The 27,730-nt window shown below is 34.4% G+C and overlaps 3 protein-coding genes across 3 annotated transcripts; all 3 read right to left on the bottom strand.

The window, feature by feature from the left end:
• Positions 1-848: 848 nt before the first annotated feature.
• Positions 849-6,915, bottom strand: LOC135837743 (sex peptide receptor-like). Its single transcript, XM_065353122.1, has 2 exons — positions 6,015-6,915; positions 849-5,595 (listed from the first exon to the last, which is right to left on the bottom strand). The coding sequence occupies exons 1-2, from the start codon at positions 6,650-6,652 to the stop codon at positions 5,193-5,195; spliced, it is 1,041 nt and encodes a 346-aa protein (XP_065209194.1). The 5' UTR covers positions 6,653-6,915; the 3' UTR covers positions 849-5,192.
• Positions 6,916-11,328: 4,413 nt separating this feature from the next.
• Positions 11,329-12,497, bottom strand: LOC135834171 (uncharacterized). The gene is made up of 2 exons (XM_065348009.1): positions 11,857-12,497; positions 11,329-11,779 (listed from the first exon to the last, which is right to left on the bottom strand). The coding sequence occupies exons 1-2, from the start codon at positions 12,495-12,497 to the stop codon at positions 11,329-11,331; spliced, it is 1,092 nt and encodes a 363-aa protein (XP_065204081.1).
• Positions 12,498-17,743: 5,246 nt separating this feature from the next.
• Positions 17,744-23,570, bottom strand: LOC135837742 (FMRFamide peptide receptor frpr-18-like). Its single transcript, XM_065353121.1, has 2 exons — positions 22,673-23,570; positions 17,744-18,441 (listed from the first exon to the last, which is right to left on the bottom strand). The coding sequence occupies exons 1-2, from the start codon at positions 23,320-23,322 to the stop codon at positions 17,961-17,963; spliced, it is 1,131 nt and encodes a 376-aa protein (XP_065209193.1). The 5' UTR covers positions 23,323-23,570; the 3' UTR covers positions 17,744-17,960.
• Between the last annotated feature and the right edge of the window lie 4,160 nt (positions 23,571-27,730).

Below are 27,730 nucleotides of genomic sequence, written 5' to 3'. Positions count from 1 at the left end.
ATAACACTCGCGTTACCGGAGAAATTATATCATTTTAATAAGTTCAATTTTAAACAAAATACTCGAATTCAGCCATGTAATGACTGGTAAATTTAAAGATAAAAAATTACAGAAAAAATACGAACGCACGTTCTTAATCAAGTGAAAAAAACATACTAAGGAATAAGTGGGTATTACCTATTGTCATAATCACTCGAGTTTCCCACCATAGATTTTAACCTTGAAATGGGCTCATTGAATTTATGTACTAAGTTTTGCCTAACTATTTCTATTTAGGCTCGTCTATAGCACATAATTTCTCCCCCTGCCAAAGAGAAAATCTATGGAAGGGAAAACTCGAATGCAAGACTGAAAGATTACGTTAAACTATTGAAAAAATTAACAATTAACAAAAACTATTGAAAAAACAGCTAATCTAAACTCGAGTATGATTAACAATGAAAATGTAAAAAACAAAGAAAAAACAATAACAAAAAGAATAACATGAGAACGACTATCGCCAGAAAACACACCATCCAAAAACGAAAATGAAATTACAATACAATAAGATTCACAATGATAACGTAATAACTCGAAACGGAAAATACAAAAGAAAAAACCAAAAATTTACAAAAAGGAAAAATTTTGAAATCGAATCTTATTTCTTCTTTTTAATAAGATATTCTTCTACCGGATAGAAGTTATCTCGTACTCTAAACCGATCCATCGCTCGAAGGCTTCTGAGAAGACCAATCATTCGAACTCGTGGCACCTTTTCTTTACACCTGACCGTTCTCGAATAGGGAATTCCCGGTGGTCCTCGAAGATTGATTGAAACAGCGACAGGATCGTAACTTTTGATCAGTGGACCGATGTCTCGTACGCCAAAGATTACTGTACCGTGATGCGCTTCTACTTTCTTCGTAGTCTTGAAATTAGCGACATAACACGGGAACCAATGAACATCGTTCTTGTTACGTTCAATACCGGGAGTCAATCTTAGTGGTACATTGACCTTTCGTCGTACTACTAACCGGAAATCATCCTTCCAAGGTACGTAAATAACCTTAGGATGGTGAAGGACTTCAAACTCGAAAGAGACATTCTTGTCGAAAAACTCGAGTGCGGCAGTATTAATCAACGATACCTGCAGCGTAGGATCGATGATTATTTCGACATAATCGTTGGCTATTTTCCCCAGAACAGTGACGAGGTGTTTCATGTTGGTCTGATTCTGGTATGACCATCTGGGACGGAAAACATGCTCACGTGGGTAAACCTCATCTCGATAAGTCGAACGGACCAAATTCAGATGATTACGCCAAGTAGTGGCCTCGATTTCGATTCTTGGCCACTCAAAAGACTGCCGTTTCTCGTAATATTCAAATCTCGGAGTCACGATCTTAAAATGAACATATGTTCCTCGTATCAGTGCTTCCCATAGGTCAATCGCTAGATGTTCGAAAACTCGGTCCGAAGGATCCCACTCGAATTCATATGGCTGATAACTATCAGGCCATTGTTGCGGAACGTATGGTCGGAGGTTGCATTCAGGAATCTCATCGTCGCCTATCAACTCTTGTGTGAAAATTTGAATTCCATCGATTTCCGCGTAATTCAGTCGAGGAAACTTGGCCGTGACATATGCTGGTTGTGGTGGTGGAAGAACGACGGGAACCACAGCAGCGACGGGAACAGCAGCAGCGGCGGCTTGAGCAGCTGGTTCATTTTTATCAGCTAATGGAGCTGTTTGTACCGATTCTTCGGCATTATTGTCGGTAACATTATCGACCTGCATCGACTCGTCGATTGATTGAGTTGCCGTTGCTGATGGAGCAAACGTTGAACTCAAAGTGGCAGCGGTGACGTCAGTTGAAGTCGAATGTCTTAGGAACTTTATCACGAAAACGGGATTCCTTAAAGAAACCTTCTGGAAATCGAGGTGATCGTAAATAATATAGAGGAGTTGGTCGAAATAATTTCGCTCGTCGACGCTCTTTTTTCTCTTCTGGATCTAACTCGAGTGAAGAAGATGAATCAGAATCGAAATTGTCGAATTGTCTTGATGTCTCGTTCAATCGATCTCGAATACCGCTTAACTCGTTGTCAATCGAATCGTCAGCTTCTTGATCAGGATTTTCGAATTCGTTCAAATCGTCGAGAGAGATTTCGAGTGCAATATTACTGCTATCGATAAAACTGATAACAGCTGGATCGTGAAAATGAGCACTCGCAGATGACTCGTTGAGTTCAATATCAGGTTCGTTTGAATTATTCACTGTTGAATAAGCTTGATTATTAAACACTCGAGTTACCATATGGCAATGTTGAGTCAGCATTATGGTCCCTAACTATCTAAAAAATCCCTAACTAAGGATCCCTAGATTCCCTACAGACCAAGGTAATGATCTCACAAGTAACACAACTAACACTAAATCGTTTGAAAACACTTGATTATGCATGAGAAAACCAAAGAAGAGTACATACCCACGCAGGCGCCAGGTTGCTTAATTACAACCAATTTTGGCATATCAAATATTTTCAAAACGAAACACAATACATATAAGAAGAATCAAAATAATGGTAAACAAAATAACTAGATCTAATTTTACCTCAAAAGAAGCCATAATCGAAAATAAACAAACGAGATAATATTCCAATATACTAAACAGCTACGTATTCGGCTGGAACATCAAAATACTCGAAATACGACAAGCTCACGAATCTTTCGAACTTCACTTCACATACGAAAGTTTATTAAATCATTAAATAGAAAACTCGAATAAAAATACGATCGCAATAATCGAATCAATTTTAGCAAAAAGTAAAATACCGCACTAAAAAACCATACGCAAAACGCAAACTACTCGAGAGATGTTTACAGTACGAAGGAAAAGATAATACTCAAACCGAATGCGTTTCAGATTGCGATCGAAGACTCGACTAGAAAGATAAGAGAATAACAAAATGGCGATCTACAAAAAATAATACAATAGCTAGAAACTACGACGAACGTTTCCTAGAAATTTTGTTCAGCCCGATGCCGATTCTTCTACACTAACACAAACACATATCTTTTTGTATTTTTTATTAATTTTCTTAGAAAAACACGCATCTTAATTCTAAAGGCATAAGCTGAATATGTGGATATCCAGACATATGGGGGTAAGGGAGAAGGAAATTTAGCGGCCTTTATCAAAAACCTATCCTAGCCGAAGCTTTACATAGTACCATTCGTAAAACTAGTTGCAACATGTTTTATTATACGTTAAAAATACTCGATCATTTTTTTGGTACTCGGAGGTCTTGATGCAATTACTCGATGTCGTTATCTCGTTGATGGTGGTACATTTCATTACATGTACTATACCAGAACGACTAGTACAATTCGAAGCTGGTTTCTTCGTGTATTTAAAATATGCTTTCTAACAAACTGTTCCCTAAGTGAAGTAGGTACCTACTACCTATTCGATACCTACTCACAGGCGGACCGTACTTCTCATCAGGCGAAAGCATAGCACAATAGATAACGCGCTCGAGTTACTATTCTAACGGCCATATTTTATTGGTTGAAAGAAATCTTCGTGTCCAACATGAAACACATGTGTAAAGTGGAATTTTGACACGAAATTTTCTGAAGATGAATTTTGAATAATTAATACCTAAACTCATTAAGCCCTAGCCCCACGTTGGGCGCCAATTTTTATATTATGTGGTGTAGGAATTAGGAATAAGAGAGAATTTTAGAACTAGGAACAAATAATGAGAAGATAGGTATTAGGAAATTTTATGATTAGGAAATATTGGGATGGGTTTGGATTAGGATACGACAAACCTACCTAACCACATAATACAAAAATGCTCTATTTTAATTCAAATACACGAAGATCTGTTTCAACCAATACTCAATCGAAAGAAAGGGATTTTATTTACAAGGTAGGTAGAACCTACATCATACACAATCTTAGTTGGAACGTATCCCAGTGTAAAAATAAACTCGAAAAGTAAATTGAATTTACATACATTTCTAGACATTGCAAGCAAGTCGAAATAGTTGGAAATCTACTAAATCTATACCTAGATTATTCAGATTGAATCACTGTATTAAATCCTTACCTAGATTATTCAGATGAATTCTAACTACTTTACCATTAACCTAATCATTACCTTGACCATATCAATCGTAGTTGGACTGAATCTATTCATAGATTATATCGTAGCCCTATACTTTGAAATAAGAACCTAAATGCTGACCAACATTTTGGCTAGAGGATTTCCCTCAGCCCTGCCGGTAACTCGACCAGGAAACTTACTCCATTAGAATTGATGTCCAATTAATTAGTGAAATAAATTCATAGCAACACAAAATAACACTCGCGTTACCGGAGAAATTATATCATTTTAATAAGTTCAATTTTAAACAAAATACTCGAATTCAGCCATGTAATGACTGGTAAATTTAAAGATAAAAAATTACAGAAAAAATACGAACGCACGTTCTTAATCGAGTGAAAAAAACATACTAAGGAATAAGTGGGTATTACCTATTGTCATAATCACTCGAGTTTCCCACCATAGATTTTAACCTTGAAATGGGCTCATTGAATTTATGTACTAAGTTTTGCCTAACTATTTCTATTTAGGCTCGTCTATAGCACAGTTTCTTATCTATTAGTAAAATAAAGCACTAATTTTTTTTCACAAATACGTGAGAACATACCTAAAAATGAATGCAAAAAAAATGCAACTTACTTATTTAGGAAAATTTTATACCTACCTATGAATTTTTCCAATTTCAGAAATTGAATAAACTTGAATAATGAATAAAATAATGACAGTCTAAGTTTACATTAATACATAAATAATCAAACATTAGGTTGTAGTTGTATGTACATACACATAGACACAGTGGCGTAGCCAGGATTTTCTCAAGGAGGAGGCAAAACCAGATTTTTAGGCATGAAAAATCGAAATGAGAGGTAATTTTCCGGAAATCTATTGTAATGTGTGGTGATTTCATGAAAATGAAGGCAAAATTACTGCTTGAGCGAAGCGAGAGCGAAAATTTTTGGAAAAAATGGGTCCAAACAACGAAAAAACGTCCATTTTTGCATGTTTTCTTTCAAATTTTCGCTCTCAAGGGGGGGGGGGCATGGCCCCCTTCGCCCCCCATTGTCTACGCCACTGCATAGACATCGAAAAATCGCCTTTCATTAAACTTCATCAGTTTTCGTAGCCGTCTCATCATCTTCAACATCACCCAAAGTTACCGGAGTATGCTTTCGGTGAAATAAGGATTTGAATGTTGTCCTGAATTGTTGACTCAATGAGTAGTATACCAAAAGCGTGATGGTCGAATTGATATCACTCACTGTATAGAATATCTCAGTTAGACTGAAACATTGGGGCGATTCATATTCGTAAACTGATCGCATTAAACTTAGCATTCCTTTTGGAAATTCTGCCAAGATGAATAATGCCACGACTATCAACAATATCGTGGTTGACTTATTGGTTTGTTGTCTCATTTTGACATTTTTCATGTCACTTCGAACGCTCGCGGATGAAGTCAGTTGCTCTCGATGGGGTTTTCTGCTCAATAAGGTACAAACGAGTCTAAAAGCAATAAAACAAAAAAGAAGCATGATAATGGTAGCCTAAATGTAGGTTGAAATCTCAATAATACTAGGTAATAAGATACATACCTACATTATTGTTTTAAAATTTAATTACTTAGATTCCTTTCGTCATACGTTGCAAAAAACACTCCCATATAGAAACCACATTTTGGTACATCAATCCCAAAATAATTACTTTGAAAGCTTAAAAATTTTTCGCATCCTAGTAGTCCTCTGGACCAGTTTTATTTTTAACCCTCTTTACCCAATTTCGGTTAGATCAGGTCAGATGAAACTGGATTCAGAAAGTTTTTCAGATCTGAGCTAATCTGATTTAGCTATGTAATCAGATCCTACCATTTTCCGCTGGATCATTTAATTATCTACATACCATGGATTCTTTTTTTGTTGACTTACCGTAAAGTTAACACTGTGAGCATGATTGACGGTACTAGTCTGATCACTATTCCATTGATGAACAGTACTATTGAATCCTGAATCGGACTTCGTTCGTTGATGTCTATATAATGGTAGGGTGCGTCTTGATAAATTACGGTTTTTATTTCACGCGACATGTAAGATGGTACAGTGAACAAAACAAAGCACAATATGTAACCAGCAATCACCACGTTCCGTGTTCTTTTCGTATTACACCAATGGCGTTCCTTCAATGGATGCACTATCGCTATGTATCTCCATACGGCCAACATTACTGTCAGAAATATTGATACGAACTGAAACGTAACTATGACTTCATCGTTATATCGTTGAAAAAGTGTCCATACGTAACTTCGTCCAATGACTCTATAATCTTGAATGTACCACGTCCATATGAATGGCACACGAGCCAGTAGCACCAACAAATCTACAAAGGCCAAATGAGCGAATATCAAGTTCGGCGGAGAAGTCATGGGTTTCCTTGCAAATACCACGATGTTGATTAGGTTGGTAATCATGCCTACACAGCAGATTGGTATGCTGACGTATCCAAGTATGTTATCTCTGTAATATTCACCGATTTTTACCAATGTCTCTCCACAGTACGGCGCTGACATCTTGACTTTTTAAAGATGATTATGAAATTTCGAAAAAAGATGGTGTTTAAGGTAGAATATAAGTTTCACTTTATTAACGACGCGTCTATCTTCTCACGAAAGAATAAAACTTTTCAAATTTACGTAAGCACCGGGTTGTGAGTGAACGAAGACCGGCTCCAAATCAAATGCAAATAACTACAATTTTCTTTTCAATACAGTTTCACAATTTGAACATATCATACGATTTTTTTTGTTGAGAAAAACGTTATTTCGCGATCAATCTGGGCAACGTACTGGTCCATAGCTATTGATGTTATCCAAATTTTTATCTAAAATGACTTCAATTTCCGATCCGCGCTTTGTTCGTTTCATTTTATAAGAGATTAGCTGACTTTGTCAAATTTTACCGGAAGTGTAAAAAATCAGTTTCCTTTGCTGCAGCGTTTAAAAGTTGCAAATAATTATTAGATTAGTTCACTTTGTCAAATTTTACAGGAAATGTAAAAAAATCAGTTTCCGTTGCTGCAGCGTTTAAACGCTATTATCATGCTACATACAATCTCCAATTTCAACGTTCTAGGTCAAATTAGTGAAATTTCGATTATTTTATGATTTTGATTTTCCAGTATCGAACTAGTGATATACCTATGTATTTTGACATGCTCCCTCTATCTTTTAAAACTCGGTCAATTTTTCAAAACTACTCGTAGATGGGTACTAGTGTAAAGAAACCCCCAGATTTTTTCAAAAATGCTGCTTTTTTGAGGGCTCATTTTCACAATCCACTCCATTGTTTCTAGTAGCTATGTAGAAAAAGCAACCTATAAAGTTTTTGCAAGTTTTTTTTTTGTGATTTTTCACTGACCAGTGACCTGCGACATTTTGAAATTTTCAAGAGACCATTTTGTGATGAAATTTCATACCAAAATTGGCAATTACCAAAGTGCTAAAGTCTTAATCTCTTCGAGGAAAGTTTTGACTCATGGATATGTTTTTTACTCTAGTTGATTCGATTTTATAAAAAGAGAAAATTTTGTAGTAATTCAAAAATTTTTCCTTGACAGCTGTCAAAGTTGTCAAAAGAAGTAAATTAAATTCTGTGTTTTGGGACATTCAACTTTTGGTTTGCAGGTCATAAAAAAAATCAAGAAGAAAAAAATCGATGCTGATAATTTGTGTAATTTTCAAACGATTAAATTTTACATAATTTTTTTAAAATTTTATTTTTCTCGTCTATCTGCATCTTCGAATTTGGTCTTTTTGTATGTCTCCACAGTTTTTTTGAGGTGATACTCTGAAGAGGGGGGGGGGGAGGTTGATTTGATTCACCAGGTTTTTATACTTTAAATTTCCAAAGTGAGTGATTAGATGACTCAAATTCATAATTTTTTTTTCAAATAATTACATTCTAACTTTTTGATACAATTTTTTGATTGAAAATTTTTGAAATTTATTGTGTCAGACAATACGTTGGTCGTAGATATTCAACTTTTTAAATTTTGGCACTCCTGAATATTCTGTATCTTTTTCACTATTTTAGCAAGCAACTTTTGAAAATCAAAATTCTTTTGTGAATTCAACAGTTGGTTTCGGGGGGAATTCTCAAAAAGGTGGTACATTTTGATGCTAAAAAAAAGAATAATTTTTTAAAAAATGTTTCAAATTGAATTTATAAATATGTGTGTTCTTGACCCCAATTTTGATATTGGTCTCTATCAATCTCCTACAGGGAGGGGGAGGGGGCTCAACGATTTTGGAACCACGGCGTACAAATTTCCTTCCATTGTTGTGGTGCATTTTTTTTTTTTTGCTGTAGAACTGATATTTTGACTTGATAGTTGATAGCATGAAAATACATTCGATGACTAACTATGGTAAAATATGTACTTTAAAATTCATCAAAAAATATTTCCTAACATCATACTTTTAAAATTTTCTACACCTTCATTGTCCTCGTCGTGGCTATTTCCTCGTCGTGGCTATTTCCTTGCCGTGAGCAGGAAAAAATATGGAATTGAAAAACGTTTTCTGGAAAAATTCCAAGCACTGATATTATAGTACTTGGCCATCGAATATATTTTATTTGTTTTCAGGTGAAAATATCAGGTCTGATCACGAAAATAATGTGCCACGGCGATGGATATTGAATGCGAGACGTGATATAATTTCACTTCATTTTCAATTTTAGGCCGGTTACATCGATAGTTTTTGAGCATGGTAAAAAAATCTGAAAAATGACCACGGCGATGGACGCTAAAGTCAGCGACAGACTTTTAACCCCCCGTGAGGCCATTTAATCAATGTTTTAAAGCCAACCGATAGCGTCGAAATGTCTGAAATTTCATCTAGAACAACACTGTATAGTTACCACCTTTTTTTGGACAAAACGCATGTTTTAATCATAAAAACGAGATTGAAAAAAATTAAACATGTGCTGGGACAGACCACGACTAGGAACTTTTGGCCATTCAACCGATTCCATGAGGGGAGGAGGGGGTTCAAACAAGTTTGAATGATTGAATGGGTGCCTGGGTGGTATTGAACCAAGTTCTGAAAAATGAATCACACTTATTATTATTGTTTACTTTCGAAGAAATTGAAAGAAATTGTCGGAAGATAGAAATTTTCCAGATTTTCGAGAATTACCCTGATAAAGTTGTAAATAAGATGCACAATTCATCCAAAATTGCGAATTTTCTCCCTAGTTTTCTCACATTTTTTTCCATAATGGTTCTCAAGAAAAATACACACAGAGAAAACTGTTACAAATCACAAGTTTTCTTGCGCCCTTGCTTCATCTTTTGGGCTACTTGTCTATTTTTTAAATTTTTTGAAAAATGATTGTTCAAAAACAATGAGATGGTTTTACAATATTTTGAGTGAGGAAAGAAATGAAAATTCTCTCGTTCTTTTGAATAAAATGATGAAATGAGGAGCAGGGGCGGGAAGAAGAGGGTGAATATTGAAATCTTACGTATCTTCCTCAATAAAAATCTTTTACGAACGAATTGAAATTGGTTCACTTTATTTGAAACATTTGTATGGTAATTGATCTGTATACAATTGAACCGAATCAATTGATTGATTTTTTGGTGAATCATTCGCAAACGGATCAATTCATTCACGATTGATTTGGTTTTTGTGAAACTATTATATAGGAATTGATCTGTTTTTGATCAAGCGAAGTGAATGGAATGGAATCATTCTCAACCGGTTGGCGATTGAACAAATTGATTGATTTCTAGGTGAATCATTCGCAAACGAATTGATTCGTATAAGTAACTCGTTCGCGAACAAATCGATCAATTTACTTACTTTTTTGATGAATCATTCGCGAACGAATTGAATTTCTTAGTGAATCATTCGCGAACGAATTCAATAATTCTTGATGAATCATTCGAGAATGAATTGATCAACGGTTGGTGAATCATTCGCGAACGAATTGAATTTTTTAGTGAATCATTCCCAAACGAATTGATTTGTATAAGTGACTCGTTCGCGAACGAATCAATTCATTTACTTGATTCTTGGTGAATCATTCGCGAACGAATTTAATCATTCTTGATGAATCATCTGTGAACGAATTGATCAATAGTTGGTGAATCATTCGCGAACGAATTGAATTTTTTAGTGAATCATTCGCAAACGAATTGATTTGTATAAGTGACTCGTTCGCAAACAAATCGATTCATTTACTTAATTTTTGGTGAATCTTTCGCGAATGAATTAAATGTTTTAGTGAATCATTCGCGAACGAATTTAATAATTTTCGATGTATCATTCAAGAACGAATTGATTCGTATGAGTGACTCGTTCGCGAACGAATTTATTCATTCCTTATCTTTGTAGAATCATTCACGAAGAAGTTGACTATTTAGTATTTTTTGGCGAATCATTCGCAAACGAATTGATTCATAAATTGAAGAATTGGTCGTTCGCGAATGGTTCATTCAAAAAATGAATCATTTCGTTCATGAATGATTTCCTTAAATGAATCGATACTCTCACGAACAATTCACTGAGAATTTTTTTTTGTGTTTATTTTGAAAACAGATCAACTTGTGAATAAACGATTCATTAGGAATAGTGGAGGCTTTTGTGAGGTTTTACGTTTCATCGAAATAAAAATACAGTTTAATTCAAAAAAATAGTCCAAAAATCATAAAAATGTCTGGAGTTTGGATTTCGATCTTTTGAATTTATGAAATTGGCAGTGAAGGGCGGGGAGAAGGGGGTGATGTGCCTTCATGGAGTAAAATATCAGAAAAATCTCCCACCTATTGAAATATTTTTAAAATCCGGAGAAGCTTGAGGACATGATTTTTTTTTTTTTTTTTGGGAGGGGGGGTTAAAATATGAGTAATTTTGACGACATTGGCGTGGTATGAAATGCCATTTTGGGAGCACGAATTTATTTTTCTTGATTTTTAGTAGACACCCTGACTACAAAATTCAATTTTTGAGTATTTTTTTAGCAACGGTTTTTGATTTTTGGTATGGCCGGAGCCTCCCCAAATCACCAATTTAACGGAGCGAGAAACGATGAACTGCTTTTCATGAGCAACTCAAACAGAGAGGGTCCCGCAGGGCATTTCGAAGGTTTCGAAAGCATCGCGAATAAAAAAAAATAGGTAATAATAATGCGGTATTCATTTATGACGAGGAAAACGACGAAATGCGTAAATTTACATAAATTAATACCTCTGTAATACCGAACTCTTCGACGTGTGTTTATTACTCAAAGCATTAAGAGTGGTTTGTTTCTGATGAGACACAGTATTATCGACGTTACAGTTAAACAACGATTTAAATGCGATTCTGAATTGTTGACCTAACATGTAATACACCATGAACGTAATCGATATATTGATATTACTCAATGTAACGAATATCGCTATCAATGAACTATAACACGGAGCCGGAAGATCCTCGTACATCAATCGAAGTATAACTAGTAGTCCTTTTGGAAATTCGCTAGTGAAAAATAATGTCACTACTGTCAACAGTATTGCCGTTGACTTGTTGGTTTGTTGTTGTCTGATTTTCGCGTTTTTCATGTTTGTTCGGATGTTTGATGCGGATGGAGGTTCTGCTGTAGTTGATTTCTCTTGATGGGTTTTTCTCGCTAATAAGGTGGCAACTATTCTAAAAAAAGAAAGAAAGAAAAGAACTGCGCTCTTTCACTGTCTCATTTCTTCGTTAGGTAGGTATGCATTACTTACCTAGAAGTAAGTGCTGCCAAAACAACCGATGGCAATAGTCTGACCACCAATCCATTGATGATTTCGCCTGCGGTAAATATTATGATATTTCGCTTGAACGAAGCTACGGTGTTTTCATTTTTATTTACTGCTTCGATTTCAAACGATAGATATTTCGGTATAGTGAATAGACCGCAACACGTGAGGTATCCAGCAATCACAACATTGCGGGTGATTTTCCTGTTACACCAGTGTCGTTCCTTGAACGGATACACTACAGCTATGTATCTCCATGCAGCCAACTGCACCGTCAGGAATGCAGATATGAACTGAAACGTGATTATGAAATTATCGCCGTGAGTGTAATATATTGTCCATCCGTAGCTCAGTTCTACGCTGAAACCACTTTTAGGTTGAATGTACGTAAGCCAAAAATGCGGTACGCTGGCCAGTAAAACCAAGAAATCTACGAAGGCCAAATGAGCGAATATGAAATTGGACGAGGAAATCATGGCTTTCCTCGTAAATACCAGAATGTTAAGCAGGTTGAAAACCAAACCAACGAGACAGATTGGTAAACCGATGTATTCGTATATATTCTTGACGTAGTAATTGCCGATATTCTGTAACGTAATTCCGCAGTATGATTCTTGATTCGGCATTTTCGTTTTTTTGAATCGTACAATTTTCAAAGTTGTATTTTTTTTCTAACTGGGTGTTCTGTTTTCTGCTTTCAAGCGGAAGAAATGTTTCATGTAGGTAATTTTTATAATGATGCGAATAGCGAACACTTTTCAAAATATGATCTCGTAAACGCGGATTAAAATTTGATACATGAACTTTTTAAAATCGTAATTTCCATATTTAACACGTAATTACGCGAAACTTTTTTTGAAAAAGAGCGTTATTTCACGATCAATGTCGCCAACATACTGGTTCGCAGCTTGACGCTTTATACGTTATTGGAATATGACTGATTTCTGACATCGCCTAGCCGTTCGTTTCGATTGCTTACGCATTACTTTTTTATTACCGGTGTATCATCAATTTATTATCTAGGTAGTAGGTCTAGGTACCTACCTACGACGCGGAAGAGGTCATCGTTATACCCTGTGGGCATGTTTGACACTCAAGACGCAGTGTCAGCGGAAAAGTGCCACAATTCGGCGCTGAAGTATCAGGTTTTGGCAATCAGTGTCGTATTATGGCACTCAGTATCGAATTAGGACACTCGAGTGTGAAATTTTGGCACTGGTGACATTCTCCGATAACACCTGTATGAATTTTCACGCTGTAGTGTCAAATTCAAGAGTACTCCAGTTTTTTAACGTTTAGATTGCAAGTTTTTATACTTACTCATACCTACATAGTTAGATACCGTTATTATTGTTGTATAATTTGTACAGAAATGCGAAAAACTATATTATTTTGTTGTTTAAAACTTTGTTTCAAATATGTAAATTTCCATTTCCAATTTCCATTCTTCTTTTCATGTGTTTACCTATCTATAATATGTTTAAATTTCAGATTTCAGCTGCAATTATTTTTTTTTAAATTGAATTTTGATTTTAAAAGTAAGTTCAAAAAATTTAGGCATCAAAAAGTTTAAAATCGAGTTTGTTGATTTGATAGGTAGATTTTTTTTGAGTGCCTTTTAAAATGTTGGAAATTGCCAAAATTTTCAAAATTATTTTTTTTTAAATTCAAAGGAGATAAATCTAATTTAATTTTGAAAAAATAATCATTTTTTTCAGAGGAAACTGAAGTTGAAAAAAAAAAACATTGAAAATAGCAATAAATTTCTGTTTATCGAAATTATGAAGCCAAAAAAAATATCATAGGATTTTTACCAACTTCACTAACTTCAGTGGAACCTTTCATTTACAGTTGAAAGTCACTGGGAAAAATGTTAAGCTCGGAGGTGCACTTGAAATAAAAATATGAGTTCTCAAAGAGAACGTATTTGGGTAATTCTCGAAAAAAATTAAATTTCAGTACTAAAATTTTTCAAAAATGAAAACCTTTTTTTGAATTTTCTTTCATCAGGGACTTGATTATAGGCATACCCAGGACCCCTAAAATGACTTCAGGCCCAAGTCATCTTCAATGGGGGCGGGGGTAGGGGCTCCAAAAAAATCGGTGTCACTTGTTGAAAAAAAGGGCTGTTCACTACTTTTAGGTAGGTATAGGTATAACTGGAGCAGTTATTCGTAGCTTTAGCTCACAAAAAGGTCATCAAGTAGGTACCAGGTACATTTTAATGGGAGTATTCAAACATGATAAGGTAGGTACTTTCCTTGGCCGTGGACAAAAAATCACAATAGCCACGACGAAATACCAAACTGCACTATCCACGACGTAAGAAAAACAGAACTAAAATTTGTTTTACTGTCAATAGAATCAATAATTTTTCAATTTTCAAAGTTGTGGTCATCAAATACTTACCATTTGAAAATTTTCTTTTTTTCAAGAAAAAAAAATGTCTCTTTTAAACATGAGAATGATAAGCCACGGCGATAGATCTGGAAAATGGAAATCTGTACAATTTTCACAGATTAGGTACCATTCGGAGAACGGGTGACTATATTTCCTCAATGATTGTGAAATGGGCACAGCACTGCTATCACTGAAACAATACAGTGTAGCCATTTCACCGCAAAAAAAGTCGAATAGGAGAGCCAAGAAAAAATAAACAAAAATTGGCCACGGCGATGGAGCAAAAACTGGTTACATCGTTTTATGGCCTTGGTTTCAGGGTATAAGTATCATTCTGAAAATTCGTATTGGTTCTATCATTTACCCTGGATCAGGGCTGTTAAATTACCGTAATTTATTCGCTGGTAAAATACTGTATTTTACGTTATTTATGGTATTTTACTAATTTGGATACGAAGAGTTATTTTTTGTAGTTTGACTTCGAAGTTCTGAACTTCTGACCTGCCTCTGAAGTAAATTTTCATCTGTTTTGGGTGTTATTAAAGATTATAGAAAATTTTCCATGGACATATTTTGGAAATTTATGGGGAAAATTTTTGGTAACTTTCAAATCAAAAAATGTCCATGGAAATTTGGAAATTTATGAAGGAAAGATGAAAAAAAGTGTTAATTTGGCTTTTTGGTAAATTATGGTAAAATATGGAAATAAACTTTTGGTAAAATACCGTAAAATACCGCCGTAATTTACCTACATAAATTACCTTACAGCCCTGCTCTGGATATCATACAATAATATGAATCCTTTTTTTTTTTCTCAGAAAAAGTGATAGTGTAATTAATTTTTGAAGATGAAGTTGAAAATTTGAAAGTGGTTACAAGCCACGACGATGGAATTTTCAGGGTTGGGGGGACTTGACCCATAGTGGAGGGGGGTTGGGGGACGTGAAACTATATGCACGTGATGCCCGAGTTGGTATCTACACAATGCCACCGAAAAAAAAAATGTCAATTGTAAATAGTATTCAAGTAAACCACCTGCTATAGGTAGATATGATTTTTAAACTTTTTTTGAGAATTACCCATTTTTGAAAAACTCGTCATTGTTTCGTTCTACTTTTGTAGCTCTTACCCAATCTCTTTTGGAAAAAATGACTCATTTCCAAAAGATGAGTAATGAAGATTTCGCGTCGACTTAGACCATAGTCATCAAAATCCAAAAGCACTAGATAGTTCTGCTGACCAATTCTCGAAACATTGAAAAGTATTATTCTTGAAACTGGGGAAATATTTTGAAACGCAATGAAGCCAATTTTTTCAGCACACTTATAGTCAATTTCGAAAAATATAATTTTTTTTTCAAAAAATCTGTTTTTCATTCTTCTTGAAAGAAATTTTGGATTTTTGGGGGAAAAACTCATTTCCAAAAACAGTTTTTAGGATCAGCTTTTCAATAGTTTTTGAAAATGTTTTCCGAATACGAGAAAAATTGACTTTAAAACCTTAATGCAACTTTTTTCTCAAAAAAAGTTAAACCCTCAATAAATGCTCCTATAAATAGGTAACTTACTTGAGAGTTGCAATCATTTTTTTTCAACAATTAAAAAAAAATTCATTTTTTTTTTGAAAAATTGTAGCAGATTAATGTACCCCTCTTAAAGTCGACCCCCTGAATCGATTCCCACCATTTTCCAGCCAATCCAGAACCTCCAGCAAAATTTCACTTTTCTTCCACACGAAAAATTATCATTTATGAAAGTGGCGAAATATTTTGGAAAAAGTGGTACCAATTTTTCGGTCATTTTTGACAATTTCAAAAAACCTAAAAAAATTAGGTGGTAAGTACTTGATGAGTTTTTGGCAGATTTTGTTGATTTCTTGAAATAGGCAATATTGATCAAAAAATTGGCACCACTGCATATTCCAAAATATTTTCCCACTTTCAGATTCGACTATGTTACTGGGTGTCCAAAAAATATTCCCTCAAATTTAAAAATTGTATAACAATCGAAATCTTCTCTCGCATTTCTTTGAAACAATTACTCGAACGCTCACTTTTTCAATGGCCATTTTGATAAAATAAAAATCCCTAATTCTTGGACACCTTGTATACCTGATGGTACATATAAGTACATATAACCTTTATTCGTTGAACTTCTTCCCAGCCCAGGGGGTTATTGGCTCAAGACGTCGAGTGTCATGTGCTACGTTTACTTTAAATACTTTTTTTTTAACTAATTCGCAATTGTATTTTTTTTTTTTGTTGCAGGTGAGTACAAATCTGCAAGGTACGTAAGAGTTGAAAAACTAGTACCTACTACCTATACACTTGTCTACGTTCGAGTTGGTAAATTATGTAGTTTACACTTAATATGCATAATATTATACCTCTTTTTAGAGTTTTTGCGCGGAGCGCGAAAAAACTATTAAAATCACTTTTTCATAGTCGTCAACGTCGTCATCGTCATCGTCGTCAACGTCGTCGTCGTCGTCGTAGCATTTTAATTATTAAAATGCTAAGCAATATGCATAAATAATTGGCTACGTTTATGTTTTTATCTGAATTTTGAATCAAGTTTAAAATATTATTGTTGTTGTTTATCTTTCATTTTTTTTTCAACAACGAAAAACAAATCGAATCGGTGAAGATAGTAATTTTCCAAAATAAAATATAACGATACTTCGTGTAGCAAAATTCCAAAGATTATTTTGAATTTAATAAATTTTATAAAAATCGGGCATCTTTCTAAGTATCTATACAAGAATTGAAACGGTAAATTCAGAAAAATTAATAATTTTTCAAAATAAAATAAATTACGATATTTCGTCTATGTCTGAGGTGAGATTATATTGATCATACCATCAAGATTTGTTGAAGAACTATTCAAAAGCATACAGCATTAGAATTTAGATCACCCAATAAGCAAAAGGTAAATGCAAAAACTCTCTTGCAATCAGCGAATAGCTGATGGCTTGTTTTGTATGCATCGTTTTTATTGACGCATTAGCTACCAAGTATTTGTGTATTGGTGAGAAATTCTGTGCTTCATTCTCGAGAATGGCTGGGTTTTAGATGAGCTTTATCTGTTTCTTTCATTCCTTCTCAGAAACAGAAACCTTATCCGGATAGTTAGGTATTTATACTAAGAAATTTATCGATTTTTTTCCAAATTTTCAAAAATTAAATGAAATGTACAAAACTATCTCGGTAACTTGTTTCATTCATCATTTCTTTCAAATTAAAAAAAAACGATAAGATGTCAAGAACATACATATTATAATTTTTTCCAAGTCATGTTGTCGAAATATTGGATTGATCAACTTTTTTGCAAGTTTTCAAATCGAAAAACTTTCTTGTTGATTTTTCTGTTTTTAGTTGAAAATTTTTCCAACGGTTTAATGCCTTCCCTGCAGCCGAAAATTAACTGCCGTCTCGTTTTATTTCATCACGTCATCAGTATCATAAAAATAAAAATTTGCAATCAGTCCCCATGCAGGGTTGGAAATTTTATTCTACTAATCAGATATGTACATATAAAAATTTAAAAAAAAACTTTACAAATTTACAATTAAGTATTTCTGAACTAAAACCATGGTATGCATTGAGCTAATTGTTCATTTTGGCTTCGCTATGTATATGTACCATTGTACCTACTATAGAAATTCTAAATGATCGTTTAGGTAGGTAAGTACTAAACTTCATCAGTTTTTGTCTCTGTATCAACATTTGCTTCACTACTACTACTACTACCACTACCTTTACGTTTACCTTTACAAGTAACACGAGAAATAATACGACTAATAATTTTATAAGCGCAACGAGACAAGAGTTTAAACGTGGCCCAGAATTGCTTACTCAACGTGGAGTACACTATAAACGTGATGGATAAGTTGATATCAGTCAATGTGGTGAATATCTGTACCAGTGCAGCGTAACATCGACCGTGAATTTCTTCGGATTTTTCATCGTGCTCGAAACCCACTCGCAGTAAATTCAGTATTCCTCTGGGAAACTCGGCTATGAAGAATAACAGCACTACTACCAATAATATGGTCGTTGATCGGTTGGCGTCTTGTTTCATTTTCACGTTTCTGGCGGTATTTTGAACGCTTCCAAATTCAGTGGTTGATTGTTCCTGATGTGTTTCTCTTTTTAATAACGAAATGACGAGTCTGGAAATTAAAAACAGAAACAAAAATCAATTAAGTAGGTACCTACGTAAAATGTTGTATTGTTCTTACTTTGAGCCGTATCGAGTAAGAATTTTTGATCAACGTTTATCAATTGATTGAAAAGGTGAAGGGAGGGAAGGGGAGGGAAAGGGGAGGGTAAAATCAATCTAGGAGAATAATCATCTACGCTACTGTACCATAAAATAGAGGGTTTGAAGTTACTTAATTTGTGGAATTTTTTGAAATTTTTTTGGGGGATCCCAAAGTTTCTCTCACAATTTTGATTTTTTTGGGTATCAATTCAAAATAAGTAATTGATTTCCAGGTAAAAATGAGTACCTATGATAAATAGAGCTGGGATTTTTATGCAGAAATGTGATGAAAATACATATGCAATATTTTATGCAATCTTCTCAACTAAAATATGCAAAAATCACCCAAAATATGCCAAAAATATGCAAAAATGTCAGTTCGAGTGACGTACTTCTGAAAAGGATTTTTCAGACAGAAAAATGTGAAAACTGTTAATTAAAAACAAAATGAACGCAGTAATGATAAAAAAATACTTCTTTTTTTGAAAAATTAGCAAAACAAGCCATTTTTTATGATAAATTCACTATGAGAAAATTTGTTCAAGTATAAAATTTTAGTAGTGTCGTGATTTTTTGAACAAAAAAAGTCTTGAAAATGTCAATTTTTGCAAAATTTTCGTAAAGTATGCAAATGCAGGTTTCCCCCCTAAAATATGATAAAATAAGCGATTTGGTCTAAAATATGCAAAATATGCAAAATGATATTGGGATCATTCGCCATGAAATTTCGTGATTCGTGGAGATTTTATCAAATATACACTTTTTCTAATCCATAAAGAAATACGTATGTAAAGCATAAAAATCCCAGCTCTAATAATGAATATTGCTCTACTTCTAATTTCTCGGTCGAATGAGAGTTTAGTGAGGTTCTTAACACATTTAAGTGTTTCATCTTTCGACTCCGATAGTATGCTAATATTTCAGAGGGGGAGAGGGCAGGGTGAGCCTCCAGCCTCCTAAATAATTGTGAAGTAAATTTGACAATTTTTATGACGTTTCAAGACATTTTCTAACAAATTACCTGTTCTTAGTTTTGTCTAATTGCAATTCTTTCTTAACTATTAACTTTTGACAAGTTTCGCAACAATTTGAAATTTTCATAGCGATTTCTCAAAACTTTGTATATTTTTAGAGATTTTTCGGTAGTTGTCCTTGAATTCTCTGAAATCCCATTTTTTATTTATTCTGGATGCTTATTTTGAATTACAAACGAAAAAATGTGACAGTATGAATTTTCAAAAATTTACTTCCCTGAATTCCACTTTGGGGGGGGGGGGGGTTCTGAATATTTCAATAAAATCTAGACGTTGATCACCTCCTCCAACTGGCACAAAATTTTGTGAACTGATCAATAGGGGAATCGAAAGAGGACACTCAAATATACCTCCAGCCAAAATTCCAGAGGCTGAAATTCATTTTTTGATTTTTGGCAAATTTTTGGAAATTCAAAGCCAAATTTTTTTCAAATTGATCTAAAAAACAGAAATTCGGGTTATACTTCAGTTTTTGACCTGCCTAGTCAATTGGTGACGGTTTTAAATCGTTCTGGAGGCTCCAGCGGATTTTCAATTTCTCCAGTTTTCCAAAAAAAAAAAACACCTGTGAATAATGTGATAATGAAATTCAAATTCGGCGATGTGCCATCTTCGCGACCCTTTCGATCGATTTTGGCACGTATTTTTATGCTAGTTCAAATCCAAATTTTTCTTCCGATCCAAAGAATATTTTGAAAAAAAATGCAAAAATCATCGTTTGCGAACGCAAGGGTTAAATTTGGTATGCACCTTATTTATGACCTCTGGGGTCAACTGGTAATGATTTCGAATCATTTTGAGACCTTCAGCGGATTTTTATGTAGGTATTTATTTCTTCAAAACAAAATCACTGGAGGAAATTTTGGATTTAAACGGGCTCAAAAATACGTACTTTGATAATACGTGCCTGAATCGACCAAAATGGTCGCAAATATGGTAAATCCGAGTATATAGGTGCTGAATTTCATTTTCACCCTATTTATAGCCTTTTTTCAAAAACTGGAGAAACCAAAAATCCGCTCGAGGCTCCAGAACGGTTCGAATCTGTCGCCAATGGACTCGGTAGGTCGAGAAAATAGAGTACGAACCAAATTTTAGCCTTCTTGTTTTGTGCATTCGCAAATCATGATTTTTGAATTATTTTTCAAAAATAATCACTGGGGAAAATTTTGGAACTGAACCGACGCGACGCAGAAAGATTTTGATAATACGTGCCCAAATCGATGGAAAGGACAGGGTGTCTACAGGTAGTTAAAGTAGTGAAAAAGTAGTGATTTTCAGAAATTTTGCTTGAAAGGTTGTAAAAAATGAAAAAAGTTGAAAATACAATTTTCCACGCATGAAAAAATATGAAAATTACTCCTAAAAATGAAAAAATTCTCCATCTTTCATGCTTGAAAAAAGTTATTCTCGAAATAATTCATTTTCCGAGCTCGTTCATTTTGTACCTACACATTTTTAATACGTAAGTAAGTACATAATTAAGTATTAGAAATTGTAACAACTTCTGGGTCATTCCACGTCAATTGGACCAAGAAGTGGTAGGTGGGTTCTTGATTGGTAATGTCGACCCATTTGACCCCTATTTTTACGTATCTGTTGAAAAAGTTGAAAAACCCCTTTCACTCGATAAAATAAACTCATCACAAAAAAATCAAAATTCGAAAAAATTCAATTTTCAACTCCAAACATCAAAAAAAGTTTAAATTTATTCAGTTGTCTTATTTTGACATCTTTCTGACGTATTTCACGAAAAAGTTGATGAAAAACACACTCACAGCAAAAAAATTAAAATTTGTTTGTTTTTTGAATTTTTTCGAATTTTGATTTTTTTGTGATGAGTTTATTTTATCGAGTGAAAGGGGGTTTTCAACTTTTTCAACAGATACGTAAAAATAGGGGTCAAATGGGTCGACTTTACCAATCAAAACTCTTTTTCATGTTTTAAATCAAAAAATCACATTTTTTCGCAAACTTTAAATTTTTTTAAATCGACTTTGCGACAAGTTACAATCACAATTTTTTAATATGTTGTTCAGCATGAACAGTTGTCTATAATATATTTTTTTCAGAATTTTTGAGACTCGGAACAATATGAAAACTACATTTTGAAACTTTTTGAGCTAATTTTTTGCAAGAAAAAAAGTGGCAACACTGATTTTTATGATATCACCAGAAAGCCTTTTAAAACCTCTAACTATGGGAAAAAGTTTCATTTTGGTAGGTATCGCGGTTATCGAGTAATCCGCTGCTGAAATGGATGATATTTCACGTTCACTGAAAACTTTGACACCCCCTGGCTGCCGTTAAAAATGAGCTAGAGGGCTGCGATTTGCGCCATTGGTCATCCCTTCGGAAGGTCTTTCCACAAGAAAAATTTCAAAAAAATCGCCGAACCCACCTACCACTTCTTGGTCCAATTGACGTGGAATGACCCTTCTACATATAAAAATGTAGCGATGGTTTTATACCTAATCCTTGAATTTATTTCAAGTGAAAACGTATTCCACAAGGTAAAAAATTGTCAAGTCCCAACCAAAAAAAAAGAAAGAAAAAATTGAAAAAAATTGATTGAGGGGAGGGGGTTAAAAATATTTTGGATCTTAGTGATTTTCTTTGAAAGGTACCAAAATGGTAGTGATTTTTGGCTAACAAATTCCTGTAGACACTCTGAAGGGTCGCAAAGATGGCACATACGAGTTTATAGTTGCTGGATTTCATTTTCACCCTATATATTTACGGTATTTTTTTGATACCTGGAGAAATTTAAAACCCCTCTGGAGCCTCCAGAATGCTTGGAAACCATCACCAATGGACTCCGGCAGATCGAAAATAGGACATACAATATACATCCAATTTTAGCTTTCTTAGGTCAATTTGCTAAAATTATGATTTTTTTAAAATTTTGGCCCAAATTTGAATTTTTAAAAATGAATTTCAGTGCCTGAAATTCTGACTGGAGGTATATTTTGGGGTCCTCTTTCGGCTTCCTTCCGTCTAGTTAAAAAAATTGTATGCTGGTTAGGATACTTCCATAGTCAGGAGAGCTATTGGGTATGTAGGTGTATTCTACAAGGTTGAACAAAGGGGTAAAAACCAATTTACCTGATAGTAAACCCTGCCAACACAACTGATGGCAATAACCGAATGATAACCGCGTGAATGATGTCTACCGTCGAGTGTTTAATCAGTCCTCCTTCCTGTATAGCAGCTAAGCTATAGGTTTCCGGTGTTCCCTCAGTCGTTTCAATTCTCAGCGTCAAATATTGAGGTATCACATACAAAAGAGTGCAGACTACGTAACCAGCAATCACCACATTACGTGTCTTCTTCATACTGCACCAAGAACGTTCCTTGAGCGGATGCACTACCGCTATGTACCTCCACGCAGCCAGCATCGTTGTGAGGAATATGGATGTGAACTGAACCGTTACTATGAAAGTATTGCAGCATATGTAAAACACAGTCCAGCCGTAAGACTGATGGATATCGAAACCACTGAGAGGTCGAACATTGACCAGCCAAACGTACGGGATACGAGCCAGCAGCACTAGGAAATCCAGAAAGGATAAATGAGCGAAGATCAGGTTCGGGGGTGAAAGAATGGTTTTCCTGGTGAATACGGTGATATTGAATGAGTTGAGAATCACCCCTATGACGCATGTTGGTAAGCTTATGTAAGCGAGCACGTGATCCTTGTAGTATTTACCGATGTTGAGTAATGTTGCACCGCAGTATGGCTCTGGAGATTCCATCTTGACGAAAAATTGCTGCGTTTACATATAAATTCACTCACTTTAGAACTAGAATTTTTCAAAACCGAGTACCGGGCACTTTTCAAAATTCGATCGTTCTCGCGATGAACGCGAATTTACGAGAAATTTCACGCAGATGACGCGATGACGCGATACTATGTCGGTATAGATCATTACTACGTGATCAATTTTAGCCGCATACCTACCGTTACCTATACCTACTAATTCGTGTTGGACATGTATTTTGTGTTTATCAATATTTCTCTATCTTTCTGTTGAAAAAAAAGTTGAAACCCGTTCAACCGCTTCTAAACAACTTACGGTTTCGATGCCTCCTGTAACGAGATTCGCTTTCGCAGGAATTAATAGCTAGGTAATAGGTATGTAAGTATACATAATGTGCATGCTCGATGAGCTAGAAGAAGTGGCGATGGTGAGTTGTAAATACGTACAAGATATTTTTAAAAACCTAGTGCTGCGAGTTCTTTCAAGTTGTAGTAAGTAGCATGTTGAGTATTTACGATGAGAAGTGTTTGTGGTAGTGAGTCTTTAGTATTGAGCAGGTATGCAAAGACTCATTATCGAAGTACCTAAGACTTACTACAATTTGGGCATAATAGGTATAATCAATGATTATCGGTACGATATTATTGCTTCGTAGGGCAGTGGTCGGTAATACGTCCTTCAATAAGGTGATTTTAAATTTTAAAAACTGACTCTAAGTTTGTTTGCACATTTTATGAACCATTAATTTGACGTTTTCTTCATTAAAGATTATTAAATTGTAAATTTTTTGACAAAATAAGCCCACGTTTTTTTTTCGGAAGATTGGGCTTACTCACTGAAAATTTGAATGCATGTTTGGAAAAACGAAGAAGTAAAGCTAGCTCATTTAGGTAGCTTCATGAGTTGATTTATCGTCAACTGTTTTCCAACAATTAAACATAGGTACTCAAAAGTTTATGATTATTTGTTTCTTTTTCTATGTCATGATATTTTTTATTCAAAAAAAATTGAGAAATCACAAATACATAATAGGATTGTACATATTTATACTGGGTTACTTTTTAAACATTTACTTTTTCAAGTTTTTTCACTTCCCTTTTTTTTTCAAAATTTTACTTAGAATTTTTGAAAAAAATTGGTCTTATTTAAATGGCCTCACTGATTTTTCAGCGTTACGAATTTTATTTTTTTAGATTTGATGATCGGGTCATTCCATGTCAACTCAACCAATGTTTTTGGGTCATGTCCTTCGATTTTGCTCAATTTTTTTTACAATATCTACCCACCCAGTAAGTAAGAAATCCGCAATCAGTTTAGTCCCAGCCCTCTCAGGGGACGGGTGGGGGGGCTTCCATTATTTTCACATTGTCTCGAGGTACTCAACTTCAGCAGCCCATTCCTCCAAAACTATGATACTTTGATCAAAACTGATTTCACAGTTCGAAAGGGCATTGAATTATAAACTTTTTAAGTATTTTGAAATTTTCAAAAGTTGAAAGTTGAACTTTCAATTTGAAAGTTCAAATTCAAAATGGCGCTGTAAGTGGGAGCTACCATTTAAAAATTTGAAAAAAATTTCCATAGATGTACATTTTGATATTTCTTCGAAATATTAAGGTTTCGAGATGGGACTCTTGATGGAGGGGGAGCACCCCCACCCCCAATTTTGAGTGAAACTTTCGAAAGAAAATCTGGGGCATGTGATATATCGAATTGTATGTTTTCGGCAACGCTGAACACGAATATGACGTCAGATTTTTGATTGGACCCCATTCACGGCCCCCGGCACCTTCCCAAAGGGGGTAAAAATTCAAAAAAGTGTTTTGTTCGTGCGACACATGAAATAGTATGTTTTTGGTGACCCTGAACACAAATATGACATCAGATTTGTGATTGGGCCCCATCTACGGCCCCAAACAATTTTTTTGAACTTTTACCTATTGGAGGAGGTTCTGGGAGCCATGGGTGAAGTCGATTCAAAAAACTAAGGCAATATTCGTGTTCAGCGATATCGAAAACATACACTGCATGTGTCACACAAATGTAACCATTTTTTGGGGGGAAGGGGTCACCCCATTTGGAGAGGTGCTGGGGGCCGTGGACGGGTCCAATCACAAATCTGATGTCATATTCGTGTTCAGTGTCACCAAAAACATACCATTTCATGTGTCACACGAACAAAACACTTTTTTGAATTTTTACCCCCTTTGGGGAGGTGCCGGGGGCCTTGGATGGGGTCCAATCAAAAACCTGACGTCATATTCGTGTTCAGCGTTGCCGAAAACATACAATTCGATATATCACATGCCCCAGATTCTCTGTCGAAAGTTTCACCCAAAATTGGTGGTGGGGGTGCTCCCCCTCCGTCAAGAGTCCCATCTCGAAACCTAAATATTTCGAAAAAATATCAAAATGTACATCTATGGAAATTTTTTCAAATTTTTAAATGGTAGCTCCCACTTACAGCGCCATTTTGAATTTGAACTTTCAAATTGAAAGTTCAACTTTCAACTTTTGAAAATTTCAAAATACTTAAAAAGTTTAAAATTCAATGCCCTTTTGAACTGTGAAATCAGTTTTGATCAAAGTATCATAGTTTTGGAGGAATGGGCTGCTGAAGTTGAGTACCTCGAGACAATGTGAAAATGATGGAACCCCCCTCCCACCCACCCTCTGAGGGGGCTGGGACTAAACTGATTGCGGCTTTCTTACTTACTGGGTAGGTAGATATTGTAAAAAAAATTTGAGCAAAATCGAAAGACATGACTTTCAAAATCGCCTTTTTTTGGTTGAGTTGACATGGAATGACCCGATTTTTATTCAAGAATTTTCTTAGGTTTTTACTAATTTTAACAAGTATTACGAGTACCTTCATATTATTTTTTAATTTCTCGATGATTTTTAGTGGATTTTATCCTGTTTTGATTAATTTTTACATCTTGAATTATGATGATGTTTTTTACAAAGTAATTTTTTCACGATTTTGTTCTGAATTTCGACTACATATTTATTTTTTCCTGAATTTTATCACCTTGAGTTCTCGTGATTTGATCATAAAAATTTTCTTTTTTAAGCTTGTGTGATTTTATTGATCAAATCTTAGTCGGAATTTCTCCTTATTTTCGTTTGATGACTTTTGGAATTTTATGAGGTTTCTTTTTCTCCGATTTGGCAATTTTTCGTTTGAATTTTTGTTGATTTTTCCCAATTTTAACGAGTAGCTGTATCATTCTTTTGAATTTTTGTGAGTTCTCTTTTTTAGTTTTTCGACGATTTTCCCGGAATTTCCATTTTTTTTCTCTTCAAATTTTAGCAAAGTTTCTCCAGTTTTTGACTTGCCTCAATTTTGACTGAAACTTTTTTTTATTTCAACGGTTTTTTTCATGTTTCGTCGTGCTTCAAAAGAACTAGTGTTTTTTTTTTTGATTCATTTTTGTAGAATCGTGATGTTGCTTCTTCCAAAAGTTATGATTTCCTTCAAATTTTGACCATTTTTTCAGAGATGGAGGGGGGGAGCTTTATCTAGATTTGACGAGTTTGTTTTTTTTTATTTTCACTTTTTGTGGTGTATTTTTTTGCATTTATACTCGTATACTTTATTAATTCTCGTGAGTTCTCTGTTCTGAATTTTCAGTGATTTTTCCTGAATTGAATTTTCGACAGTTTTCCACTTTCATCATTTCCATGATTTTTTTTTGGTAAATTTTATTGATTCGTTTTCTGCCTGCATTTTTGTTCTTAATTTCAACGAAACATTTTTTTTTTTGAATTTTTGTGATTTTTATAAAATTTTCTCCCAAGAGTTCCCCTCGTTCATGTTTTTTTTGAGATTTTTCAGAATCTGTTTTGCACTTCAAGACTTGATGATTTTATTTCGAATTGTTTTAAGTGCCTTTCTAAATTTTTTTTCACATATTATTCTATTGAATTCTCATAGATTCTGTTTTCGGATTTTTCTACGATTTTCCTCCAATTTTCATGTTTTTTTTTTTTTTTTTTTTGGGTGCCTAAATTTTTGTGAACCTTCTGTAATTTCATCGTAAAATTTCGTGTGGTTTTTTCCCCTAATTTTTATGGCGTTTTTTCTTAAATTTTAGTAGGTACTTTTTACTCTAATTTGTTATACTCTTAATCAAATTTTCATTCTAGAATACCTACTCGTGATTTTTTTCAACTGCATTATTTTGAAGATTAACTACCTGTCTATCTGGACGAAAAATTCGAAAATTTTTTAAAAATAGTACTGACTCATTCAAACAGTGAGGTGGGGAAAATTTTTTGGATCCAACATTTTTCCTAAAAATATCCAACAATGTTTACTTGTTTCCAAAGTCCGAGAACAGAAACGTTCCACCATTTTAAACAAAAAATAACGTCTGCTGAATTCAAATCAGTTAGTTTC

Source organism: Planococcus citri, chromosome 2 (genome assembly GCF_950023065.1).
Source record: "Planococcus citri chromosome 2, ihPlaCitr1.1, whole genome shotgun sequence".
Lineage (NCBI taxonomy): Eukaryota > Metazoa > Arthropoda > Insecta > Hemiptera > Pseudococcidae > Planococcus > Planococcus citri.
Note: the sequence above shows the minus strand (reverse complement) of the source record. Positions and strands in the feature narration are given on the sequence as shown.